The 27915-nt window shown below is 40.1% G+C and overlaps 1 protein-coding gene across 10 annotated transcripts in view; it reads left to right on the forward strand.

Moving 5' to 3' along the window:
- Positions 1–27915, forward strand: part of r3hdm1 (R3H domain containing 1) — a 58081-nt gene that overhangs the window by 21832 nt on the left and 8334 nt on the right. For 6 of the 10 annotated variants that reach the window (XR_015775813.1, XM_088074161.1, XM_088074160.1 and 3 more), the window contains 16 exons: positions 2506–2629; positions 5804–5882; positions 7231–7290; positions 8490–8630; positions 8810–8918; positions 9093–9188; positions 10918–10943; positions 11249–11302; positions 12617–12849; positions 16218–16487; positions 17609–17763; positions 18994–19116; positions 19889–20239; positions 20418–20544; positions 26238–26395; positions 26955–27088. Coding sequence is in view for 9 of the 10 variants with exons in the window: in XM_088074161.1 (XP_087930287.1) it covers positions 2506–2629; positions 5804–5882; positions 7231–7290; positions 8490–8630; positions 8810–8918; positions 9093–9188; positions 10918–10943; positions 11249–11302; positions 12617–12849; positions 16218–16487; positions 17609–17763; positions 18994–19116; positions 19889–20239; positions 20418–20544; positions 26238–26395; positions 26955–27088 (2240 nt within the window). In the remaining variant the exon portion in view is untranslated. The remainder of the gene's footprint in view (positions 1–2505; positions 2630–5803; positions 5883–7230; positions 7291–8489; positions 8631–8809; positions 8919–9092; positions 9189–10917; positions 10944–11248; positions 11303–12616; positions 12850–16217; positions 16488–17608; positions 17764–18993; positions 19117–19888; positions 20240–20417; positions 20545–26237; positions 26396–26954; positions 27089–27915) is intronic. The other 4 variants (XM_088074162.1, XM_088074166.1, XM_088074164.1 and 1 more) reach the window with 4 other exon arrangements.

Genomic DNA, 27915 nt, shown 5'->3' on the forward strand with positions numbered 1-27915 from the left:
TTTTAATATATTTCAGCTCTGATAAATTTTCTGTTTAGTTTGATGGTTATTATGATAGAAGAGTTTATCATGAAATCTTTGGCCACAAAGACCGTAGCGTGAAAATGTGATACCGGCACATCCCTAACTCACATGCACCCACACTGTTCATATGGAGCAGGATTCATCCCAGTCATCCCATCAAGCCCAGTGTGACATCGGTTGTTCTCTGACACCTCAGCCCGATTCGTTAAGCCCCCACGCCCACATGCATCACGCCGAAGTGCTGACCAGGGATCAGTTCTTCATCTCAGCTCATTACAATCGAGCAGGTAGACCTCTGATGCTTGATTAGCGTCCCTTCGCGTGACAGCTATGATTAAATACCTGCCCGTGGCCGCTTGATGAAAACATCACATCATCAAAACGGAGAGCGCCGAGCTCCAGCAGCGAGCCGGCCGTTACTTTGCTAAATCAACTCTTCTTTGGCGGCGTATCTCCGGGCAAAGCCCCGCTCTGATCGAAGTTTCTCCATTACATGCCACTCTGCACAGCCCCTGGCACACTTTCACACACACATTTACACTCAGGTGTGTTTGTTGCGGGGCGTTTCAGCCAGTCAGCATCGAGCGCCGTAACCAGAGGGCGGTGTTATTCCCACAACAGTCTCGCATCGTCTGCACTCACACGACGTCCTGTATTACTGCCATCAATCATGTCGAGGAAATTACAATTTCCACACGTCAGCTACAGAGAGCTGTGGAGCGCTCTAATTGAATACTCCTGATATTTCCCCCGCTACTGTTATTGGGCCCGGAGTCCAGACTCCTTCTGCGGCAAACTAACCTCGAGGAGTGAGGTAAAGCAATAAAGGAAGAGGAGAAAAACACAAGTGGAGTACACATAAGATCTCTGTTTCCCATTCAAACCGCTTGATTATAAACATTTCCTATTGTTCGCCATTTTCCGTTATTGTCTCCAATGTCAGATTGTAAGCGTTAACAAAGGGCTGTATGGATCTGTAGGCTGTCCAAGCCGTCTCTGCATCCTGAAAAACTACATCTGTCCCCACACTGTACGCCCGGCTGTCAATTCCAATCAATGGCCGATAGTCAGGGGCCTCTGAATACGCAGCGCACTTTTTGTTTTAGACTGACAGCACGTTCATTACATATTCAGAGGACCGTCATTTTCACGCTGCTTTTTCCTTTATCTCGAGGTAAATGGATGTCAGGAAACAAACGAGGCAGCTCGCAACAGCTGCACATCAACCGGGCGGCTTCAATGTGATGCCGAGGGTGGCATTAAGTAGCAAACATCACCGCTTCGTGCCAGCGAGAGAGAGAGAAAAAAATCCTTTTGCTTTGACGAACACACACACATGAACTCGCTGTCACTTCCACAGCACACAGTCCTAGACTCATTTTCGCTTTCTCCCAGTCTCGCTCAGGCAATTAGTCAGTCACGTTTCGCATTAGCATATTACATTTTCACATATATTCAGAGCGTCTTGAAATGAAGAACGTAGCGTCTCATTATCTGGCTCCGCAGCTGTTACAGGGATCAAACTCGTGACCTTTTTTGGTTATGAGCCGCTCTCCCGCCACTAGGTCACCCCTGCTCTCACTCCTTCATTCATTCCTTTCTCTCTTGCACACACACACTCACACACACTCACACACACTCACACACACTCACTCACACTCACACACTGTCTGATGTTAGCTTCCCAGAGTTGTGTTTAATCCACTTACGGTGCACTGGCAACCCCTCTCCTCTTTTCTTTTTTTTTCAGCGTTCCTTTCAGCCTTTTGTAGAATTGCCTGAAAAGCAAATCAGATACTGCTCTGAGTCGTGTGTGTGTGCGTGTGTGTGGCGAGGAAGAGCACGACTGGGGTAAATCAAGGCCGTTTTTAATAGATCTCGCAAAAACATCCACATCTTCCATTCAGATTGCAGCACGCTTGATTTTCCAAATTTTTTACAGTTGGAAGGGGGATTACAGCTAACTCCTCCATTCTGTTGAATTTTAAGGAATGAAATGTGCTGCGTTGTTTAATTCTGGGCTCAAATTCATGTTTTATTCAGGCGGTTTAATAAAAAACAAGCTTATCTGGCAGATTAATTGCCATTGTGATTTGGAATTCATGGACGCAGGCGCATTATTACCAGCTAGGAAACAAGTTTGGCTGATAAACCAGGAGAGTTTATTAAGTGTCTTTCCGTGACCTCTTTTGCCCATGTTATTCTCTAATTAACCCAGAACCTCAGGCGAGATCAGAGGGAATTAAACGCCTCATATTTAATGGCTCCTTTCTAAATGAGTGTCTCATGTCTGTTCCTCGAATCAGAACTGACTTAGGTCACATGAAGCTCTTCTCAAATGTTGCCAGTATTGCTTTTATGTGTTGGCGTCCAAACACACACACATAATCCAGCGTTTCATAAAGACATCAGCAAGTTCGGTTTCACAAATCTGAATCTATCAGGTTTTCAATCAGTGTTTTTTTTTTCTTCCTTGAACAGGACGGATTCCTTCTGCAGCCCTTTGAAAAAGAAGATCGAGCCACACAGGACCAAGCTGAGAAAGAGGAGAGCTGCGATAAGGTGGACAAACCTGAGAAAACACCAAGAAAAATGCTGTCAAGAGGTAAGAAATTTAATTAAACCCACAGCGAAGTGCTCAAGGCACAAGGTCTTTTTTCTTTTTCTTTTTTTTTAACCTTAGCAACAGTTCAGTCATCCTTAGTTTTTTTATAGAGCGATCCATCTTTTCTGTCTTTTTTTGATACAAACATATTTTGGTTTATTTTATTTTTCTTTATTTGAATTAATTTTATATTATTATAAACATAAAAGGTGTATGTTCATTTAAGATAAATGAATATGATTTAAAGAATAATCAAAATTTAAATAAGTGTTTTGGGAAAAAAAACAAAAAAAAACATCTTCCACTTCCTCCAAATTTAATTTCCTAAAGCCACAGTGGGAATTCTTTCTATTGTAAAGATTTCATAATGATGTCATACCGGTTCTGTGTAGATGGGGTGTCTATTTAAGCCATTTCTTCCTAATTGCTTTACTAACAGCTACATTTAAGTATTCACTTCAAATATTTGTAGATGCTGAAAGTTCAAAAATGAGTTCATCCCACATTATAGTCACTCATACTGTATAAAGCTCATGCCAGAAAGCATTTATTTTTTGGACAGGCTCAAAACACATGGCGGTGTTTGGCTTCCTGGGAGCCACATTTCCTCCAGCAGCTGGAAGAGTGATGAGACTTCTGAGCAGGTTTAATTAAAATATTTAGTAATACTCTTCCAGCCAAATGCCCCTCATACTGTTGAGGTGGACATCTTCATTTGAAATTCACAATATTTTGTCCAGACTTTCTCTGGAATGCAGCTGTGAGGTTCCCTTTGCCATTTTTCTTTAATATAGGTGGCACTTGCCAGCTAAACTTCTTAAACTCCCTTTATAGTCTTGAAATTAAGCCCCAAATCTGTCCTATAGGCACTAATAACAACTTCTATAAGTTGTTTTTAAAAGTCTTTTGACTCTCACATAGAGCTGTTTGTGTGATGACTCACCTGAAGAAATATTGACTGAAAATTTGCAGTATGAGGAGAGCCCCGATCAGCCTGTCCCTGATAGCTCGCATCCAATTTGTTTAGGGTAAAATCAGGGTCATGGGAGCATTATTTCTGAATCTGTATCCCTTCAAACAAACCACTCTTATTGATGATATTTCATGTTTTTAGAGATAAGTTCCTCTTTTTTTTTTTAACCTGTTTTCATTATTTTTTAAATTAGTATTTTTCATCCCCTTGTGTATACGTTTTAACGTGTCTATGTCCTTGGTTTGATTTTAAGGTTAGGAAGACGAGCTGACGAAACTGATGTCAGTGAAACAGATTTTCCATCACAGTCAGAGGAGCTGAAATCTTTCCATTAACACCTCAGCTTTCTTTACATCACAAACACCTGGGGCCTCATTTATAAACATTGCTTACTCCCCAAAAAAAGGAGCTCGAAAGATGCATGTCCTTTTCCCCCATCCGAAAATGGAATTTATAGATAGGGGAATATGTGCACATCTGAAAATCAATCACGCAATACATTAGGGTGGGGCGATATAGTCTATAAATAATATCATCATAATTTAAGCAAAGATTACAATACACAATATATATCTTGATATTTTGAAATATCTTCTCAACTACTGTCGACTACTATAATACTTAAAAAGTAGCTATTGTTATAATAAAGTTAAACAAAGTACTGTTATAAAGACCTGTTATAATAATCAGTGTTGTTATAATAAAGCTGAAGTACTGTTAATTAAGTAATGCACTCTTTTAATTAAGTTAATAATGTACTGTTAAAATAAAAAAACTATAATAATGGAGTCTTAAAAAGAACTGTTTTGATAAAGTTTGATAAAGTAGTTTTTTTAGATAAAGTATCGATGTAATGAAACCAATTAAAGCAGAAGCACTGCTTTTATTCTGAAGTCCCCAGCTCGTCTCGGTACGGAAGCGTTGAAAGTACAGTAGTACTGTTACTGTACTGTAAAGTACTGTTTCAGTGATGTTGCGAAACGTGAGGATTTATTCGCTGTGAGCGGGAAACAAACCAACAGCTCATATATTTATAGTGTTTGCAAGTTGCTCCGGTGCTCTCTGGTTACAAAATGCAATAAAGTAGTCGCAGTCTGGAGCCCTGCAGATACAAAAACTCACACTATAGTCTTTTTATACATCCCACATGGAACAAGCCTACAATACATGCAGTATAATCAATGCAACGCCCACCACTGCGATAGATTATATATGTGTTTACAATGTCACTTTGCTGGCAGTGTGTCACTGACAAAGTATTGAAATGAAGCCAAATGCTTTAATGATACTTATCACACAATCCATGTCACTCAGCCAAATTACAGTCTTCTAATAATTACATCCTTTACCATGTCAAGGAACAGCCAACCCTAAACATTTTTTTTCCCCCCGCACAGTGCCCTCCAGTTTGTCCAGAGGCACTTCTCTGTTTTATACGATATCTCATTATGGGCCGATAATTGGCGTGATTCAGTTAATTGCGACAAGCTCAAGGTGTTAAGCAATTATACGGATTCCCACAGGCGTCTAAAGGTGTCTGCTTCCCTCTGTGGAGCAACACCGCTGATGAGGCAGCCTCCAATTATAGAAACCAGACACCCACCGAGGGGAGCGAGCTCCGGTGTCCCCCGACTCCCACTGATGGGTCCCATTCTTTTGTTGGTGCACAGGAACACGCGTTTTCGGTGTCGACTTCGTTATCAGACCACTTCCTCATTTCTTAAATGGTTCAGCTGGCAGCGCTCACTGCTGCTGACACAGGCTGCCAGATTTTTATTTTTATTATTTTTTCCATATCGGTCACAACAATAACAACAAACTAATAGCGTGATCTCCAGCAATGTCACCCTCAGTGAAGTTTCTCTCTTCAGAATGTGCAGTCTGACTTTTTCCATTTTTTTTCTTCGCAAATCCTTGAATGACAAGCTGATTAATTTGCATATCAATATTCACAACGGGCGTTTCATTAGCTGTTTATCATTAATTTTGGGAGTTAACGGGGCGGAACATCTCAAGTCCCTTATTATTCACATAAATACAGTTATATTCAGAAAACGACAAGCATGTAATGAGGGAGATTTTTCTTATAAATCAGGACATATTTGAGTTTGTGGAGACTGTGTGTAGGTAACATTTAGAGCAGAATATCTTTGATGCATTGTCTTCATTTTAAAGGTAACAACATCTGTGTTTCTCTTCAGATTCCAGTCAAGACTACACAGATTCAACGGGCATAGATCTCCACGAGTTCCTGGTCAACACATTGAAGGGCAACCCCAGGTACGCTCAACACCCAAATCTGACTGCAGCAGTGAGACACGGACCCTCAGGAGGTCATCTTTTGAGCCTGAAGACAAACTTTTACCATTTCAGTGGAACTGCTGTGATAAGTTGATTTTCTCATGAAACAAATTGCTTAAATTTGGTAAACTTGACACAGGAATTCCCGCTATTGACCAAATGCAACATTCAGGAAGTTCAAGATTCATGTGTCCCTTTGCTCCCTATCCTCCCCATTTCCTGTCAATCTCCAGCTGTCCTATCAAATATAGGCCAAAAAAAAATCTTAAAATACAAATAAGTACGAAGAGCCGGAGTGTCCAAAATATAGGACGCTATTGTAATTTTTAAGCTTTGCCTCACGTTTTATTTCTAGCTTTCTAGAGGCAGATTTGCTAGGATAGCGAAGGAATGACCCGCCTGACTCTCCCTCTGATTGGCAAGAGGAGTGAGATTTGTTAGATTTGTTAGATCAGAAATAGAGCAGGGAGGGTCCTTCCTTCGCTATCCTAGGAAACAAAAATTTGCTGAATGGATAGATAGCTCCAGATCATTTTTGATTGAACACGGTGACCCAAACAAGGATTTTTCCTTCATCACAAGTACACACTGGGCACATTTTACTCAGATGATACCTGTGGTGGAAATTACTGTATTTGCAGAGAAGTGAAGGAACAAGTGACGACACAAAAGCAGCTGTCTTTTTTAATTTAGTAAAGCGATAAACAGAATTAAAGACGGGTTTAACGGAGTCAGATCTATTTCAGCTGAGAGGACATGGCACATACACCAGGAAGTGCAAGCTTTCTGACAGAGAAGATCACATTCAGTCACATATTTATGATAGCAGCAACACAGTGCATGGAGAATAAGGGAGTAAATATTATTTCTCCTGTCAGCGTTTTTAGATGCTTAAATTTTTGGACCGAGGAGAGGAAATACAGCTGGAGAGTCTCCCACAATCTGATCACGAGCCTTACATTCATTAGGAACGCAGTATGCTTAAAGAATCAACGTAGGAGGTCACATTTGCGGCGAGTGACTATGTCAGTTTTCAAAGTGTCTGGGTGAAGAGTGATCCGTTGTATCAGCTTGACACATTTACCCGTCCAGCTCTTCATGTTTGAGCATAGGAATGACAGCCATGGTGGTCTTGAGCACTCATTTTATCCAAGTTTTCGGCTCAATTCTAGCTATTACCAAATGGTTTCATAGGACACAAAAATACATTTTACAGTGTTGCTTAACAGCTCTTATTTTTACTGTGTGAACATTGATTTTTCTTATGACCAGAGAAATGAAGATTATCGATAATGAGCTCAAAAACAATCACGTGTCGTTTCTTTAGGGATCGAATCATGCTACTGAAGCTGGAACAGGACATCTTGGACTTCATCAGCAATAATGAGTAAGACGCCTTCATTTAGATATTACTGTTTTCACTCAGATTCAATTCACACCGTGGCACGTTTGAACCGGAGGAGGAGAACTTAATTAGCGAGCCCAGCTGCAGTAGCTGGGAATGAAAACTTTTCCATTTGAGTTAAGACATTCCTCAAACAGGAGCACAGGAGGATGTTTACGCTCTCAGATGGGCTGTGCTTGATGTCGCACAATTAAGACGAGCAGCTGTTCAGCGTCTCAGCTGTTTCATTTTGTTGCAGCGCTGTAGAAAATTGGAAGCATCACATCATTTTTATAAGGAGGCTGTGACCTTACTTTTGACTCGGGTCAGCATATTCTCCTTTAAGTGTCTTTTGAAGGTGTAAAATATTACATTTGGATCATAATTACAAATGTAGTCATTATGGCTTTAAGTTTTCCTCCGGTTATCCCTCAGAAACCTGAACAAATTTACGTTATTTCTTTTAGAAACGTAGAATTTTAAAAAGATGACTCTGAAAGGTTATTGAACTCAAAAGACCATAATAATTGATTGAAAAAAATGATAAAATTGACATTATTTATTTTTAGAAACATGAAGCCAAAAACAAAGATTACCCCAAAATTTGCAAGAAAATGACCAGAAATTAGCTGAAAAAAAACAGTGAAAGATTAGTTTTAGCAAATTACATTAAAAAAAAGCTAAAATAAAATAAAAATAGCAAATTTATGTTTAACTTAATTAAATGTTTTTGTGTAACTTAATTTTAAATATATAATTATAGTAACTATAAATTTAGTTTTTGTGATATTTTTCCCTAGTTATTTGATAATTTTATAATTATTCTCCATTTTTTAAGCTACTTTCAGATATTTTTTTTGTCACAATTTGTTTGCAATTTGTGGTGCATTCCATGCCAATTTACTGATTGCTTTTTTAAGATGTTTTTAAAAGAAATCAATCTTAGCAGCTCATGTTTCAAAGGTTTAAATGCTTCGAAGGCGTCTGAATGCAGCACAAAAGAACTGATGTCAATCTAGGTTTCAAAGGGTTAACTCAGGTACTTTGAAATGTTTTTAAAGCAGTCGAGAGCAGATTTATCCATACATGATGAAACAATTATGAAAAAGGCCTTGCTTTGCCTGTGTAACTCGTCATTCCAGCCTGACTGGTGTTACTTTCCCCAAAAAATCAATTTAAACATCATTTCTGTCTCCTTCTAGAAGCCAAAAGAGAAAATTCCCACCCATGACGTCCTACCACAGGATGCTGCTACACCGAGTGGCAGCCTACTTTGGCATGGACCACAATGTGGACCCCAGCGGAAAGTCAGTGGTGATCAACAAAACCACCAACACTAGAATGTGAGCCCCTGTTTGGTCTTTTGATGATCTTTTTATTGACCTTATCTGAGTAAAGTCTTTCTCAATCGATGGACAGATATATTTTTCCCACCGTGCTTGTTGGTTAACATATGTCACTGTCAGCATCTGCCTGAAATTAAGCTGCCACTAAAACTCCTGTGAATTCCCCCCACCAACAGACCCGATCAGAAATTCTCAGAGCACATCAAGGATGACAGGGCGGACGATTTTCAGAAACGCTACATTCTCAAACGAGACAACTCCAGCTTTGATCGCGAAGACAGCACGGTAGGTGTTTTTTTTTTTTTTTTGCATTTTTTTTTTTTTGCATTTTTTTTTCCACCAAGCTGTCACTTTCATTTCTGACATGTTGGTAAGAGTGGGACAATCTGGCGTCCCTGACATAGCTGCTAAAGAAGCGCGTGTGTGTATATGTGTGTGTGTGTGGTGTGTCCTTGCCAGATTCGAATGCGTTTGAAAGCTGACAAGAGGAGCAAATCGATGGAGGAGAGGGAGGAGGAGTACCAGCGAGCCAGAGAAAGGATATTTGCACATGATGTGAGAGCTGTTTGTGTAGGCGGAGTTGGGGGAGGTGGTGGAGGAGAGGGGGTGGGAGGTGGGGGGCATGTTGCACAAATCTTTGTGTCGTTTCTATTCATGTGCAAATTCTGTAGATTTCTTGCTACCAATTATCGCTGCTGGATTTATGAATTTTTAGACAGGGTCCCTCTGATGTGACGCCAAACCTATAGAGTCACATTTATGCGCAGACCTGCAGCAGGTACAGCAAGCAGCTGTCAAAGCTATGATGTTTATTGATGAATTGATTAAAGCTGCAGTCAGTCATAAAGGACAGAAGCATAAAACTGCCAGGAAAAAAAACAACTGACCAATATCAGGTAATAACATGAAAAGTCCCTTTTTTTCAGTCGTGCTTTTTATTGTTTCCTGTAGAAAAAGAGTGTTTATAGCAACTTAAACCACGACAAGTTTAATTACATGTACACATGATCACAGATGACAAGATAGCAAAAGGATATGGAATAAGTAATGATTCATAAACAAGAAAGAAAACAAAAACAATATTATAAAGGAGATGCATTCACACACCTACACAGGATAGATCCGATGCATGCACTGTGTGCACAAGGCCACTTTAAGGCACATTTACCAAAGCATAAATAAAAAATATAATTAAACAAAAAATAAAGTAAAAAGTATTAAAGTAAAAAAAAACAACCCACAGCTATTACAAATTAAATTAAACATTATATTAAATTAATTATGGAAGAAGTAATGGTTGCGACAAAACTATTCAGGAGACAATATTTGTGTTTACTTCCACCACCTTAACCTGAATATATACCACCTGTCTGAACCACTGGGCTGTGACTGTATGTTTGCCTTCAAGATATGTCAAGCTAGACAATACTCTCAGTTGGACTCCCTGGAATTTAGTAGAAAAGTTTCCAAAATTTCCAAGATTCTGCTCGGGCATGAAGTCATGTTTGATAATTTAGAGGGTTGATCTCTTTCTGACATCTGTCTTTGACCCTCTTGGCAGTGGAAACATCAAAAATTTCTTGTTTTAACTCACATTCTTTCAAAATATTTCATGTTAAAACAAGAAACTTTATCGTTATAACCAGGGTTCCTACAGCCATGGAAAACCTTTCACGTTTACCAGGCCTATAAATGTAATAGAATTACCAAAAAACCATTCAAAGTTTGGGAAAAAAATTGAATTTTCTTTTGTGCAATGAAATAATTTCAGTAATCTTCCACAGATAACCCACAGTGTTATGTAACATGCCAGCAAATTAATTTCCTGTAGTGGAAAAAGCCATAACATGGGTCAATGTTTGACATCTTTTTGTTTACCATTGCATACATTTCCTCATTTTCTTGCCACATAATATAATTTCTAGCTGAAATTATGTTTAAAATAAAGTTTGAATCTGATATGTTTAGAAAACACAGGGCAAGGGGGAAAAAAGTATTACGGGTCCTTGAAAAGTCATGAAAACTTTTGAAATTTTGTCCATGAAAATGTGTGGGAATGTTGTTTTGCAAGATATTTTTACATTACAAGAAGAAACTTCATGTTATTACCTGATACTGATCAGTTTTCTTTTTCTGGCCGGGCATTTCTACGCTTCCGTAATAAAGAAATCAAGTAGATTTTTAATTCAAGGAGACGTAGCCTCCAAGATAACAATAGGAACAAATAATGCTATGAACTGCCTGCACCCCTTTAACTGACTGTCATTTTCATTTGCACCCACAGGGAGATCACTTCTTACTAGACAGAAGGTAAGCAGTAAAATCACATTAATCTTACGACTTTGCTGCACCTCTCACTGAGTCATAATTTTGTTCCAAAAAAGCCCTCAAATGTGGATGATGAATTGTCAGTTAATTGGCCGAAACAGATCCGGTTTGATCCTTAAAAGTGTAACTAAAGCTCTTCATATCGCTGCTACCTTAATTCACTTTTATAGTTTACCCATCAGAGCAGCAATTAGAGTCAGCTCTGTCATGTTTCAAAATGGTGGATATCTCATTTTGTCAGCGCCTGCTCCTCTAATACCTCTCTCCTCCCTCCCCCCTCCCTCCAGCGCTCAGGATGAAGGCGCATGCATGAGCACCCAACAGAGGCGGCAAATGTTCAGGTAGGTCCGCCGCCCGTCACACATCATTCAGCTCTTTCAGAGGCCCCGAAACCGCCGGCGGAGAAAAACCCCTTTGAATCACCGTCCGCCTTAATCGGCTCGCTCAGGAGCAGGAGTGCTGATCTGAGGATTTGTTTTTGCTGCTCAGGAAAGCTGCTGTTAAATAGGATTTTCTGCCCGGGCGTCCTCATGTGGGACGGCCTATTCCAACCAGAGCTTGCCAACTACACCATGAGATGTTTTTTCTGTTGTTTTTTTTTTTTTAAATGCCATCTTTTATTGTTTAAACACTGCAGAACACATGGGTGTTATGTTAAAGATGCAGGCTTGGTATAGTTAAATCTACATAGCTGAATAGAGTGTTACAGGATGAATACTGGCCATGATTCAGATATTATAGTTGAGTCGTTTTTGTGTCAAAAGATTGAAAACTTTTTAGTCAGTTAACTCACCTAAAAATGGTAAGATTGGAGCTGAAGCGATCAATAAATTAGTTGGTTGACAGAGAATGAATTTGCAGGTTATATCATAATTATCAAATTTAAAAGCAAAAATGCAACAAATTCTGTAGGTCCATCTTCTGAAATATGAAGATTTGTTTGCTTTTTTGTGTGTTTTATAGCATAAAACTAAATTTTTTTTTACAGTTTTTCACAAAAACAGAAACAAGAACTTGTGGACTTTGGGAATTTGTGTTGGATTTTTTGTATTTATTTATTTTTTACTGTTTTTGACATTGTATGGACAAAATTTTCAACAAAGATATGTTTGCAGATGCTGTGATATGATTAAGAACATGTTGCAGTGGCTAAGTCTCTATTATTCTCCATTTAAAAGCATTTTAAAGTAGAAATACAAACAGAATTCTAACTCACCGTCTCATATTGTAAAAAGTTAGATTTCCATGTCCAATTTAATACAGAGCCTGTGTATGTGCTTTATAAATACTGTATCAAGAAGATTGTCACAGAGAAATGCAGAAAGCCAGTATTCAGAAACAGTGCCTTCAAACGAGCTGTCATGACATCTGTGAATTTGTGATGTCACAACTATTGGTTACTATAGTCATACTATTCAGATTCAACATAAGCACTGTAAATGGGCCCCTTTGTATTTCCTGTTTTCCTGAATGTTTTTCAGTGTTTATTTTATATTCAGGCAGACTATAAGAAAAATAATGTTTTTGAACAATAAAGGATGTAAACATCTTCTGGTAGAAGCCCACAATACAAATATGAACCTGAAAATTTGCATATATGGGACCTTTAAGATTTAAATAAGCACAAACAATTTCAACACTCTTTTCTTTTCCAGGTTACGGGCCGGCCGATCGGGCGCCAGCAGGCAGAGCAGCTCCGAGACAGAAACATTGCCGCGGCACGGCGAGCCCCGACCGTGGAGCAGCACTGACAGCTCGGACAGCTCAAATCGGCTCGCCCCGCGGCCCGCCATCACCAAGGCCAGCAGCTTCAGCGGCATCTCCCCCGGCCTCGTCCGAGGGGACAGCACGGCCAGCAGCAAGAGCACCGGGAGGCTCTCCAAAACAGGCAAGTGGAGGGAGACCAGAGCCGTGAAACACAACTGTACTACTAAGATTAGTCACTTATTCATCTCAGACTAAAACAACAGTGAAAATATACCATATTCAGGCAGCCTGATATACAAAAAACATCATCTACTTGCACTTTAAAGGTGCAGCAGTCAATATTCTGCCATGTACACATGTGAATGACTTGTTTTTCAGAGGAGAAACCTCGTCATGTTTAAAATGACTCAGGTGTTTCTGTGATAGGTGGCTCTTTTTCCAAAAGCACAGGTAGAGTTGTTCTTGTCAGTCTATCAAAGTTTAAATTAAATCGTTAGTGAGTATGTAGTTTGGGGCTGCAGCTATTATTGTCATTGTCGATAACTTATTTTCTGGATTAAATGAACTAGCTGTTCACTCTATAAAATGTCAATTAAAATGGTAAGAAATGTCCATTAGTGTTTCCCAAAGTCCAAGATGACCACCTCAGATGTCGTATTTTATGAAGAAACCAGAAAAAAAATCACATTTAAGAAGCTGGAATCAGAGAATTTTGACTTTTTTCTGTTAAAAAAATGACCTACCTAATAAATCAATCATGAAATTGGTTGGCATTTCATTTAATAGTTGACAACCAATCGATTAATCCCTGCAGCTGTAATGTAATTCTTTCATTCCAGCACTCAGAAAGGGAAAAGGAAACTGTCACAGCATGGAGGTGAAATATTTCCTAATTAGATGTTACTGTGGGTACATGGGGGACAGAAATAGATATTTTGCATATTGAGCTTCAAGCAAAATCCTCAGGCATTCAGGGCACCTTAGGTCTCATCAGAACAAATGTTTGTTGTCCTGCCGCGGTCGATAAAGTCTGCGGGCCGCCCTGTAGCCGGACAGCTGTCAAAACTAATGACCGCACAGCAGCGCGGTGATGGAGGAGGCTCTTAAAAAGTGTTGTAGCAGCAGTAGTGTAAAACCTAGCAGTGAGGAGTTACTGCATAATGTATAAGCCTAAGCGCCGGGGAAGTGGCACGCACGTCACCGAGATGAAGTTAAGGCTGCTCCACAACTGCAGGTGCTTACTCCACAATATGATCCATTTGTAACTAGATTGGCTGAGATTAGATGAAATGTGTTCGTCACCGCGGGTCTGTCTCCTTTATCTCGGCAAATACAGGAGAGAAGTCCTTGGTCGGCCTCTGCTCCCCATTTTTGTTCCCTGCCACTGTTTCCGTCTGGCGTTTTTCTATTTTTGCCAGTCTCCTTGTGTTTTTTTCTCTTCTTCTCACTGAGAGGTATAGCAGCAGCAGCAGCGGGCTTCTTGCCTGAGCAGTTTTTTAAGTTGTTTACGAGGCGGCTGGCTGCCCTCACTTTGTGTTTTGGGAGTATAAGTCGAGGAGACATCTTGCCTGCGCTGCCGTGTTCAGCTGCATTTGCCCTTCGCCTAAACCCTCGAATAACCTCCTTGCAACAGGCTGCACGCCATCTCTACCTGAGAACAAGAGCTTATATATGATGAAGGCAGAACTCCTCTCAGTCGTCTGAAATGAAAACTTTATTATTTCTGTTATTATTTTTCTGTTTCTGCCATTGTGATTTCATTTTGACATAATCTTCACAGTTTTAGGTCAAAGTCACAAAGCTCACGTGCCACGTGGGTTTTGGTAACTAAGTACATTTGCTCAAACACTCAAGTACTAGCGACGTACCCTTTTCCATTTTGTGCTGTTATCGACTTCCAGTTCTCTGCCATTAAGAGGAAATTATTGCACTTTTTCCTCCACTGCGTTTGTTTGGCAGCTGTACTTTACAGATTGAAATTTAACATACAAACCATATGACCAGCTTATAATATAGAATCCATTGCTTTACATTGTGTATTAGTAGTTTTGCTCCGTAAAGAGCACTACTACTTTTGATACTCGTTAAGTACAATTGATGATTCTGTACTTTAATACAAGTACAGTTTTGGATGCAAGACTGTTGCTTGTAAACAAGTATTTTTATATAATGATAATACTACTTTTCCTTAGGTAAACATTAACAATTCACATGACAGACTTCTGCCACAAATGTCATTCATCATTTCAATCTCCATTACAAGCAGCCATGACTGGCAGCCATAAGCTTTGATGAAATCAAAAATTAGCTTTTTTTTCTCATTATGATTTCAGTGTGCATGCAGCACTCGCAAGGCATTGCTGCTGCCTGTTATGGTGATTTATCAAGGTCAACAAAGAGTTATCAAGGTCATTGTGTGATATTGCTCTCCTGCTTACATGCATGTTTGTTTACATAAAGATGTCACCAACATTTCTAAGTGTATCGGAGACAGCTGGACTTCATTGAGTCTCTTGAAGACGTTCCGCCTCAGTTCTTCAGAAGTGAAGAAGCCTCTTGGATGAGAGGTGAAACATCCTCAAGAGACTCAAGCAAGTTCAGCTGCCTTAAATACAGCACTTAGAATTACCATAATCAAGATGACTGAGAATCTGAAACAGTGTCCCCAACATTTTAGCACACACAATACTAAGAGAAACATCAGGGTTTTAACTGTCATCATTTAGACTTGGGTGCAGCACCTAAGCATTTTCTTTTGCGCAGATACCAAGCCAAACAAAAAGAAAGAACATATTTTTATATACCCTTAAATTTTTTATAATTTCAGGGTATTATAAAAAAACACATTCCAATTCCAATATCAAAATATTCTTTAAAAAATACACAATTATTGTTCTTTGAAAGGGTCACTGTCATAGAATAGTCTTTAAATGACAATAATATTCTTTTTGCAATTACAATTTTAATTACAGTATTGTCATCCACTTGAAATAGCTATGGCAACAGACCTAGAATAAAGCAAAAAATATCATGGTTTTTAAAAAATCCATATGTTATTTATGAAAAGACCCAAAATGATCACTGCAAGCCGACTAATTAAAACCCAATTATTTAAACCGCATGTGTGTAGGATTCATTCGTCCCTTTTCTATTTTTTTTAACAATAAGCAAGTGGTTCTAAAACTTCTTCTGCCATGCCCCCCCCAGAGGCCAAAAAAACGCAGCCATCTAAAACTCCAAACGCCAGATTGCTTCCTCCAAAAACTTTTGTACACTCACCATTTTGCACACCATGCGGTAATTATACAGGGAGAAATCCATCACAGACGGTGCACAGATACCAATTTCTCCATCAACAGTTGCCTCAAGAGACCAGAATGCCGTGCAGCCACAGGAGAGGTTGCATTGTTAGCAAGAGGCACGACTGCTCCATCATCTCCATCAACTGTCCACCCGTGTGATAACAAGTTAATGCTCCTCCTCTCAAAGGATTCCAAGTCTTTCTGGTGAATTTAAGAAATAGATGATAACTCTTTGTTCTCTCCAAAGGTTCAGAATCGTGCAGCAGCGTCGGCTCCTCGTCCAGCTCTCTGTCCCGTCCCCAGCTGCCTCTCCCAGTCTCGGCCTCGTCCTGGTCCAGCATCCCCAGCGCACCTTTAATCCACCCGGCTGCCGACACCAGAGGCTCTGGACCTCCTGAGATGATCAAGAGCGTCGCTTCACAGCCACCATCAGCCACAGACACAACAAACTATTATGTGTTGCCGCTGGAAGCCTCAGGGATACCACCCGGCAGCGTGCTGGTCAACCCACACACAGGTGAGTGATGTGACGATGACAACCAGAGTTTCTTTTGAAAAACGACGTTTCACTGAATCAAAAATCTAGTGGTGGGATGTAACTGAGTGCATTTCCCTAAGTACTGTACTAAAGTATGCATTTGAGGTCCTTTTCATGCGGCTTTATACTTTTACTCCACTACATTTCAGAAGGAATATTCTACTATTTACTTCACTACATTTATCTGACAGCTTTAGTTGATTTACAAATTAAGAGTTTTGCATAAAAAACATGAGAATTAAATTACACAACAATTTTTACAAGTACAGCTGCAACAATCAGTCGATTCACAGAAAATTAATTGCCAATTGCTTTGATACATTTAGTTTAGTTTTAGTATTTTAATTATATATTTTTTAAATGATTTTGAGTTTGGGGGGGTGTCATTTTCATTTTTGATTTTTGGGGCAGTTTTTTTCTATTTTTATATATATATGATTTTGACTTTATGGAGATTTATTCTTTTTATCTTTTTTCAATAATGTAGAGGGTTTTTTGTTTGTTTTTTAGATTTTTTTTCCAACTAATTTTGAGTTTTTTGGATGTGTGTGTAATTTTTCTGCATTACAATTTTCCAAGCAGGACTTTCACTAAGAACAGAGTATTTTCACAGTATAATGTTATTACTTTTACTAAGGTAAAGGATCTAAATACTTCTTCCACCACTGCAAAAATCACAAGAAGGCACAGGATTTCTTTTTTGATGGTGACCCAATCTCAGTCCGCTGCCTGAAATCAAAGAAATGCTCACATCTTGTAATTTTCTGGTTTGCTAATGAATTATTCATGACTTGGGGACAGAACCACAGGTTGGCATGGGGCTGCACTCGGTTTGTCTGTCAAACTAGAAACCAAAAAGCATGCTGATCAAAATGCACTGAACAGATGGGAGAAATCTGTAAATATTCATCACAGGCCAGTTGTACACTTTTGAGCTGCAAACTGAACTTCAAATGCTGCCAAGGTTGTTAATTCCCGTCGCCTCTCCTCTCATGAGCCATGCTTGGGTGTGTCCTCGCTGTCACGACGAGCAGAACTCAGCTGTTTGTGCGTGTACATTTCACATCACTGTGGTTGTTTGTCTCCTCTGAATCTGACAGGCAAGCCTTTCATCCACCCCGATGGCAGCGCCGTAGTTTATAACCCGGCCTCCGTCGCCCCCGCTGCTGGCAGGAACCCACAGCAGGGAAAAGCCCCGCAGCAGCCAATCCCTGGCACGACGCAGCAACAGCCAACCAATCACCTCCACTCTCAGGTCAGTGGGCGGGGCTACATTTTCTCCATCTTTTTGTCACTTAAATTAAATTCATGTAACGACAGCAGTGTTTTTTCTAACTTTCTCTAACCTCACTAACCTGTAGTGTTGAAATGGGAGCTGATAGTTAGATGGTCAGAGCTTCACTGAGCCATTTAATTGATCGTTGGTTAAACCCCTTAACGAATTGTCTATTCACCGCCTAACAATCATAACAAGGCACAGCAGGCCTGTCAAGCTTTGGATTTCTCCGTGTTTAAAGCAACTACAAGGAACTTTTATTTTGTATTGATTTTTGGCGTCCCCTGTGGAGTGGCGTGTAGCATATAGCCATGTTTCCCAGTGCTTCAGTGGCATCTGCGTACACTAAACTGCCAGTTCTGTTAAATACACCACACACAACCTCACCACATTACAGACTGTAAGGGCTGCAGCTGCTGCAGTTGTGCACCAATCACATGTTGCATTTAGTCGCTAAACACTTGCAGTGATTGGCTGCAAGCAAAATCATGCAATTAGTATTTTTTTCTAGATGCTTGAAAAAATTGGTTAATTTAGTCGATATCTTAAAGATATCTGCTACACAGCCTGAGGCGAACACATGCATTTCTTTTTAAGTAAAGGAAGACAGTTTGTTTTGTTAACACAGCTGTTTGCAGGTTGCATAGATCATAATCACAGAAAGCTTTGCGGCGCTTCCTTTGCTTGACAAATGCAACAAACGTTGGCTACATTTAAGTGGCATTATCCAAACAATTAGATAGCTTTGTTTTAGCCACCAGTGTAACTTTATGAAAGAGGATCAAACCCAGAGACAACCAATAAGAATGAAAATATTCAAATAGCTAATTTTCTCGGTTATGGTTTGGCTTATGGAAACACTCCTTGTAGCTGCTTTAAGCCGGTATCAAGACTCCGTTTTTGAAAATAAAGGCTCATGTTTAGTCTTTTCTGTGTTGTATCTCCTCACTGGTCCTAAATGGTACTTGTGGTACCGAAATGGTACTTACTTGTGGGGAAGTTTATTCTCCAGTCAGCGTTACTCGAGATAGTGTTACCTAACATATCAGTTAGTTTTAATAGTAAACGCTTTTTTTCGTGTAACATTAAGTGAAAACACAAGCTGTGTTTAGCAAATGGTCAGTTGAAGCTCCCACCATTTTACTAGCATCCTTCCTCCAGTCTCATCTCCTGTCCCTCTGTCCATCTCTTCTGCCCTTCCCTCCTCAGCCGATCTGTCCTCCTCTCCAGCTGTCCTCTGAGCCTGTTCACAACCCAACGGTCTCGTATCCTCTTCCTCCTCTTCCTCCTTCTCAGTTCCTGCCCGTCTGTCCTAACCAACAGTACACTGTGGTACAGAACTCCTTCTTTCTTCCATTTGATTGTTTTTTTCCCCTCCTCGATCCATCTCCTGTCAGATCTGGCTTATTAATACTTAATTTATAGAGCACTCAAATTCCTAAACTCTGACACAGATGCCCAGAAAGAAATGCTCTACTTTGACTGTATTTATATGCCTTTTAATGAGCTCTTAAATTATTTTCTGTTATTTGCCACATCAGAAAAAGTTCTCTTAAATTATAATCAAGCAGAGTTTGGTGTGCACTTTTAGTGTAGCTCTTGTCCTCTGAGGTTTGGCTCAACACGATTTTTTTAAATTACAGCATTATTTCACCTTTTCAAGCTTTAAAACACCTTGCTATCACCCTGCTTCACTGTTCAGTTGATTTTTTTTCTTGTTGGAAAGGTGTATCTAAATCCAGCAGGAGCCGGTTCCCACATATATAGATCATGCATTCACTTAACCTCATTTCTGACCTGGTTTTAGTGAAAGACATGCCTCTGTGACTAATTATGCCTGTGGAAAGTTCCATTAATATTTAATTCATCAGCAGATGTTGGCGCTGAATAATCCATGACTAAAAACACTACTTTTTCCGACAACATGTCAGAAATGACCTGAACTGGCATGCCGTAGTGATGCAGATAAATAGATCACTTTAGACTCTCTGACCTGGGTCACTGCATTTGTTTTACAGTAGTCTTTGATTTAGCACTGAGCTTAGAAATCATATTGATTAATATTCTATCAGTAAGGTTTTTAAACACTAAATTCTCTCTGCAGCCTGATTCTCTCAACGCCCAGTTCAGTCACATGACTCTGGCGCAGCAGCCGCCCAGCGACAGTGGTGCTTCAGCTCCGGACGCCCGCCACTACCCGACCGTATTCCACCACCACCCCTCCCCTATGGTGCTGCAGGGAGCTCCACAGCAGCAGCAGGTTGCTAGCTTCATGGTGGCGGGGCCATCGGGGGGACACCCAGGTGTGCTGCAGGGTCAGCCCGTCCCGCTCCCGACCCCTGGCCCCAACCACGCGTACCCCAGCTCCACCCCGGGCCCTGCTGCTTTCCCCGGGTCTACGCTGAACCAGCAGCTGCTCCAGCAGCACACCTACATCCAGCAGCCTGTCCAGCAGGTAGAGACATTTCATACCACGCTTCAGAGTGTGGATATGTGTCCAACATGAGTCACTCCTGTTGGGAAACCAGCGTCATGACTAATCCTTCTTTTCTCCTCTTGCTGGGAAGTTGATTCAAATGGGACTGCTGACAGTGTCACTCGGTGCTTGAATTCGTGCTGTGTGTTTGTTCCAGATGTCGGCGTGTTACTGCTCTTCAGCCCACCACCCCCACTGCTCCAGCCAGCAGCAACACTACCGGCCCCCTGTCAACCCGCTGTCCTATAACTGCCCTCAGAGCCAAAACCTGCCCCAGCAGCAAGGTAGGAACAAGGCCATTTTTAACGTTAAATACTGAGTATTACGTCTTTATTTTATGATGAGAATATCCAGTTAGTTTCACTTTTGACTCATTGATCATTTAAATCATGTTGGCTTTCTCAACAGTTGAAAAGATTTGTGTAAAATGTTAAAAGTCTGTGAAAGATTGGCGTAAATGAGACAAAATGACCTGTTGACATGGACACATTTTTTTTTACAAAAAAACACTCAGCCAAAGAGGGCCCTGTTTGAAAAATAGTAATAATAAGTCTGTCTAACCCTTGTTGTTAAAGGGGACCCATTTTTTCTTATTTTTCAAGTTCATTCTCATTTTTGGGGGTTTCTACTAAACATGTTTACACACTTTAATAGTTAAAAAAAACACTTTATCTGTCTCATACTGCCTGTCTGAAACGTTAGGATTCCAACAAGGTACTAACATGACTGTTTTAAGGAGGATCCATGTTAAATATTAAGTAAGTATAATATTAATGAGTAAATCCCTTTATTTTCACTTTTGACGCATGGATCATCTCTGTCATGCTGCCTTTCTCAATGGTTGAGATGGACACATTTTTCACACGCACATCAAGGTACACACAGCCACACAAGGCCCTATTTTTACGTCTATTTGACACTAGTATTGTCATTAAAAAAGACCTATTATGCTCATTTTCACGATTATTGTTATCTTTTTCTTTATTGGAACACCTGTATTCACTCTTCCTCTGTGACACTTCATCTATTTAAGCCTCCCCTCCAGAAAAAGCTCAGTGTGCTCTGATTGGTCCACTTCTGATTCCAGATGTGTTCCCTTACTGTTTGTGCACTGTCATAGAGAGGCAAAGTCCCCTCCCTTTACGATGTCTGTCAGGACACCTCAATTTGGGAAAATAGTTATTTTTAAAAAGAGAAATACTTAAATATCTATCAAAAGAGTTGGCAGTTGTTTTTTTGTCAGTTGACTGATTAATCAACTAATCATTTCAGCTGGACTTGTGTAAACTGTTAGGTAATTTGATTTGTAACAAAAAATTATTTTATGAACACTTCTTATGTTTTTATGCAAAATGTTAATCTGTTAAGTATCTTAAGGTTTCAGATAAATGTGAAGTTAAAAGTACAATATTTCCCTCTAAAATGTAGTTAAGTGAAAAGTTAAGTGTTAAGTGTTTTTATAAGCAGGGAAGCAAAAGAATAAGCAGGACCTGTTGCTGATGTGAGTTTGAAACATCCAGGCGTCGCAGCTTCAGTGAGAGAGAAAGATATGACATCACTTATGCGAATTGTGTGGTCTTTCTAATTACCAATTTTCACAGTCTTAACAAGATCAAAGAAATATTTCTCGATCATTAACTGCAATACATAATTTTTCCAGAAGGTCACATGGTGGTCCACAGAAGAAGAGGGATTTTGCCTCTTTATTGCAACCAGGAAATGACTACAAAGCATAGCAGCACTTTATACCCTTAAATCACCAGTTAAAGCTTCTTAACCAAAGTCTTCACAACCGGTCATGTTCGAGTAGGAATCCAATCTGAAATTGGGGAGAAATTAACATCAGCAATCAAGATTACATGTTTCCTTGACGTTAGCATGTAGCTACATGTAGCAATGTGCCGCATGTAGACAGCTGAAGTAACAGATGATCAAATAAAGAAATGTGTCACAAACTGACGTCAGCTTGTTTGGAAAATAGAAATATATATATATATATATATATATATATATATATATATATATATATATATATATATATGTATATGATAGAGTTTAGGGAGAAGCATAATGGGTCCTCTTTAAATCTGAGTCAAAGTTGGGTTGTCTGACAAATACCTTCCCTTCCCCAGTTCTCTGCGATGAACCAAAGCTGCAAACTTATTCAGACACGGCTTTGAAATATTTCCACTGTGGATCTAAAGACAAATCAAAGGGTGCTTTAATGAACGAGGTCTGAAAGTCTCTGATGAGAAGCAACTGATTTTTCCTTGAAAGTTGAGACTTCTTGTCGTCAAGAGGAAAACCCGGCCTCGCTGCTTCATCAACAGATTTAAACTTCTCCCTTTCAGCTCTTAGATAGCATTTATTTGTTGTTGTTCTCGCGTGTTTCTTCACAAGGGAGCTATGCCAGCCTCGGTCCGATGGCTCCAGTGAAGGACAAATATTTCCCCCCTTTCTTTCCTCTCTGCTTGTTTGTTTTTTTACGAGTTCAGATGTCTCCCCGGGAGTCATCCACTTGATTATTCTGGGGTTTTTTTTGTTTTTTTCTTTCACCGCAGGAGTTGAGATTGTTAGCTCCTGCTCAGTCTCTCTCACACACACATACACACACACACACACACACACACATTCACACTCTTGCCTAACTGAATGTAATGCTGCTACAATTGTGGCTTGTACACTCTCTCTCACACACACATACACACACACACACACAGACAGACACACACACACACACACAGGCGCACACGCGGGTCTCTGTAAGTGGCTGCGGCACTATTCTGTCATCTGTAGGCTGCAAATGCGGCTTCCCTGCTGGGGACCCGGGGAATAGACAGCGGACAAATGAAGCTGACCTACAAAGGCAAAGGACAGCAATTATTTCTCAGGGAAACAGAAAAAAAAATTGACTTCAGCACGTCGTTCCCCTTCTGTTTTTGCATTAATTAAAAAAAAAGATATATAAGACCGGCTAAAGGTGAAGATATTGTAGCAGGGAGTGCACACATAATAAATAAGTAATCAGTGGGAATTCTCTGATGGCGCAGCCAGAGTCCACAGAGGAACCTGTGCATGTTTCCACTCCCTTGCATCAGACAGTCACCGCCACCACAGGGCTGCGGCTTCAGTCATGGTCATTCTGGGAAAGCAGCTCGTATTATATGTGAAGGGATTGACGGATTTGTCTTCCTTACTCTTTACTGTTTGGTGACGCTACAGTTTATTAGCCAGTGCCAGGAAGAAAATGCAACAAACCTCACTTCCAAGGGAAGTTACATGAAAGAAAGGCAGCTTTTCTTTTAAGGAGTGATGAAAACCTTAACAAGATTGAGATGGTACCCTCATGCAGAGCTGAAATGGTGAGGCAGTTCATCGATTAGTCAAGTTAAATTATCATTCAGGCAACAAAAAAAAGCCACACAGTCCCTGATTTCAGCTTCTCCAATGTGAGAATTTACAGCTTTTCTTTGACAAATGTGATCATACACTTAATGTCTTTTGGTTGAGTCAAAAGGAATATTATGAGTCCCTATGAGTCCCCACTGAACAGTAAAAAGTCGAAAAAGGCAATTAATTTATTATTAAATAGGGCCTCGATTTGTATTGAAATGTCTTAAATCAATCTTCTCAAAGTCTAAAAAATACAAAGACATGGAAAGTCGGATTTTTGATTTGTTTTTTCTGACATTGCATTGTGAAATCACAAAAGTGTTATTTTGTTTCCAGCAGAGATGCTCAGAAAGTTTTATGGTACAATTAGCATTTTTCCCTAATTGAAGTAGTAATCCCTGTCAGTTCATGTTTTGTTTTGTTTTTTCAATTTTGGTTATTGTAAAATTACTATTAAATGTATATATATATTTTTTTTTTAAAAAGTCTTGAATATTACTTGCCTCAAGCTGTAGCAGCCATGATGAAAATGCCACCCTGGGCCCAGAGAAAAATGATATTGATGTTTTCTGACATTTGTAGGCGAAACGATTCAACAGGAAATTAATCGGCACATTAGGTGATTAATGAAAATAATTAGTTGCGAAAACATGGCGCAGTCTAAAAAGAAATGACTAAAACAGTGATGAGAAAATCCTGGGATACCTCAGTGAATTTGAAAAGGTACTGTAAAACAGTTCATAAAATAGAAGCAGCAGTCGTACTAAAACACGGACACTGGATATAAACCCTCCAGTATCTGTTACGGATCTAATGAGGCAGTCAGTTATCTGTTGTGTTGATTTTTTTTGTTTTGTTTGGGCCTTTCAAGACAGGAGCCTGCTCATTTTAATGGTTTTTAAAAGTGTGATGTCATTCCGTAGAGCAGGGGTGTCAAACATATGACCCCCGGGCCTGAATCAGCCTGCCAAAGGGTCCAGTCCGGCCCTCTGGAGGACTTTGCAAAGTGCGACATTTCATAGAAGTCATTAATATCAGAGTCTGACCGATTTTATCTCGACAAATTATTAAGGAAATACCAATAAACTGTAATAAAATTGTCTTTTTTCTTTGATTTTTTTCTGTAGTAAAAGTAAAAATTAGAAAGATAATTCCTGACAAAGGGATATTTGAGTTGAGGACACCTTTGACTCTGCACAAAATTTGAGCATTTAGAAATATTCCAAAGTAAAATTCCAACATTTATGAAACTCAAATCTAAAAATTGAGGCGCTTTAAAAAGTAATTCCTGACAATGACTGAAATAGTTGAGCATCTCAAACTGCACCCATCCTGAAAAACGAAGCATTTTTACTATATCCAATTTGTTAAACTGTAAAATATCTTATGGTTTTACTTGACGTCAAATTGAGCTGCATGTGGCCGTAGAACGAGAATGAGTTTGACACTCCTGCCGTAGAGGAAGCACGTTGAGCCTGAGAGGCGGGATGCGGGGCCGGGACGCTGTCTGAGAGGCCTCTATGAATCTCACAGTGAACCGGTCTCTTTTTCCGCCCCTCACTCCTCACCTGCAGGACACCCAGTCACCTCGCCGCAGTGGACGCAAGCCAAAAACTTCCTTTGTAATTTGTCTCAGCCTCCTCACCGGACGTCTCTAATCCTTAAACTGTCACCCTCCAAAAACCATAGGGTCAACGACCACCGTCCCTCATCTGCTGCCCGCTGGAATGGAATAAAATGGGCTGCGTTTGATATTACGGTCATTTCATGCTTGGTTTGTAAGTGAAGGTGGGAGACGAGGGTGGATAAAAATAGTCCCCCCCCCCTCTCTGTTCCTCGCCGAGCACTCTCATTGTCTAGTTGTACTTTTCTCCCAGGGCGGCAGACTGTAAAGACACCTTCACAAAAGGACGTCCTCTGCTTTGTCCCTTGGATTACCACGTGTGTGTGTGTGTCACGAGGGACAGTATTTTCAAACGTCTCTTTTTGTCACCTTGACATTTAAGTGTGTGATTCTCCCCTTCCCCTCCGGCTAGGAGCGAGCGCCGCCATTTTAGGCCGTTTGGAAAATGGACGTGTGACTTTGTCACTTTCTTCGGGGCACTCTAAATGGCTTTTTAAGTAGTACGATAGAAATGTGTTCCCGTTCTCTGTTTGAACTTAATCACTCGATGAAGTGGACGTTTATTTTTTGTTGTTCATGAGCAGGCCCCTCAGGTTGTAGGTTCAGGCCACCACAGGCTAAATCAAATATATCGACTTCTCATTTATTCCAAGTGCCTCAAACCTGCTTAGCTGCAACAGCGCAACTCCCCGAGCTGAGCCCCGACTCCCACAATCTTTCAATCTGCTGCTCCTTCTTTTGTTCTCCTCCCGGGGATGAGCACATTTCCCTCTAAAATCAATCAAATCAACTACCCCCCCCCAAAAAAAATCTGGATAACGGAGCTTTTATTAGTGCCTTCTTCGCCTGTGCCGCACAGGAATCATGAATATTAATCGTTTGATTATTCTCACCGTGTTTCCTATCAGGAGTCTCCTTTCATTCGGTCACAGCGTTGTGCCTTTTCTCATTTCGCCTCAGTGCACCAAGCCATGATGCCAAACCCAGCGTCCAGCTACCAGACCATAGTGGGCGTGCAGCCAACATCCAACCTCGCTCTCACTGGCAACCAGCAAAGCAATATGGGCAACCAGATGCAAGGCATGATGGTCCAGTACCCTCCAATGCAGTCTTATCAGGTACTGTGATGAGTGTCAGATTAATATGACCGGAGGAAAGATAGAAAAGAGCATTCGGTTCATTTTGTCATGAATGGAATTTGCCGGTTTTGAGACCATTGTTTGTCAAAGGAGGCTGCTGGTCGCTCTTCGTACCAGAAAGAGCAGAGAGCCTCAAAAATAAAAGCATTCGCTTGATATTAATGGAAAAAACAGTGTTGACTTTTTGAGCTATTTGTCCTTTAGGATTAAAGAGAATACAAAAGTGTGTTCATTTTTGAAATGTCTAACAGAGGAATGTAAAACTAAAGTGTTCACTCACACCAGTCATAGAAAAAGCACTCACTGTGACGCTCTTCTACTGGTTTTTCTAGCAAGTGGAAATCTTAAGACACTTTTAAAATGTTATTGCTTGTTATCCAGCTGTGAAAATGAATAACTACATGAGTAAAAAAGACCTTTGAAAAGGATCTAACAGTGATGTGCTGGAATCAGCCATTAAAGCCAGTTTTCTGTGTTTTTGTCTGTGTTTGCTCGGTTTCCATGTTTACCGACTGTTCTTCCAATCCTCCTCCTGCAGCAGGTTTCTGTGCCACAGCAGACGTACCAGCAGCCAGTGTTTGTGTCCTGTCAGCCAGGACAGGGGGCAGTGGCTGTCGCTGGCATGCAGCCCTGCTACAGCCTGCTCCCCCCCAACCAGCACACCACCATGAGGTACCATCGACACTCCACACACAAAAACACGATTTATTTCTCATATTAGGTTGTTATATATGTGCTGAACCAACATCAAATGCAACAGAATAAATAAATAAATACAACAACAACATATGGCTGACTGAAGAAAAAAAGATGTTTTCATAATTATTCATCCCTTTATTCAAACAGGAAGTCTCATCGGAATCTAAATCTCTTTTTAAGAGAGCCCTGTGTACTAGTGTAAACATGCATAGTATAAAAATACACAGTGTGCCTGGTTTTGCATCAAATGATCAAGATCAATTTTTTGTGTGAGTGCACAAAAGAAGTGCAGGGTGCACATATTTTTTGTAATTTTTGTAAAACGTTTTTTTAAACTTATTCACCTTGTAAGGTGCCTAGTTAAGAATATTTTTAAATAGAAAATACCAGATAACTGAATGTTTACGTAATTTTCAGAGCTGCATTGATTAATCAATTCATAGACTGTCAAATATTAAATAAATATACAATAATTTGACAATGTAATAATCAGTTTGATTCAGTTTTTAAGAAAAAAAAAACTTCTATCTTTATTTTCTGTTTTCTTTACTCCTTTATGACTATAAACTGGCGGTGATGAGCTAGCCAGTGGGATACACACATGCACTAACATGGATTCACCACAAAAAACCACAAAAGCTCCGATTACAACACACACACAGAGGGAGCGTGACTTTCTCCTCTGCTCAGGATGCCATTACTCCATTATATCTTTAAATAGTTGTTTTCTGATGTATTAAAACTGAATTTTGCGTACAGAACCTTTCAGTAATGTTTACACTGATAAACGGAGTGCGATT

Source organism: Plectropomus leopardus, chromosome 24 (genome assembly GCF_026936395.1).
Source record: "Plectropomus leopardus strain MGB_pleo_1.0 chromosome 24, ASM2693639v1, whole genome shotgun sequence".
Taxonomy (NCBI): Eukaryota; Metazoa; Chordata; class Actinopteri; order Perciformes; family Serranidae; genus Plectropomus; species Plectropomus leopardus.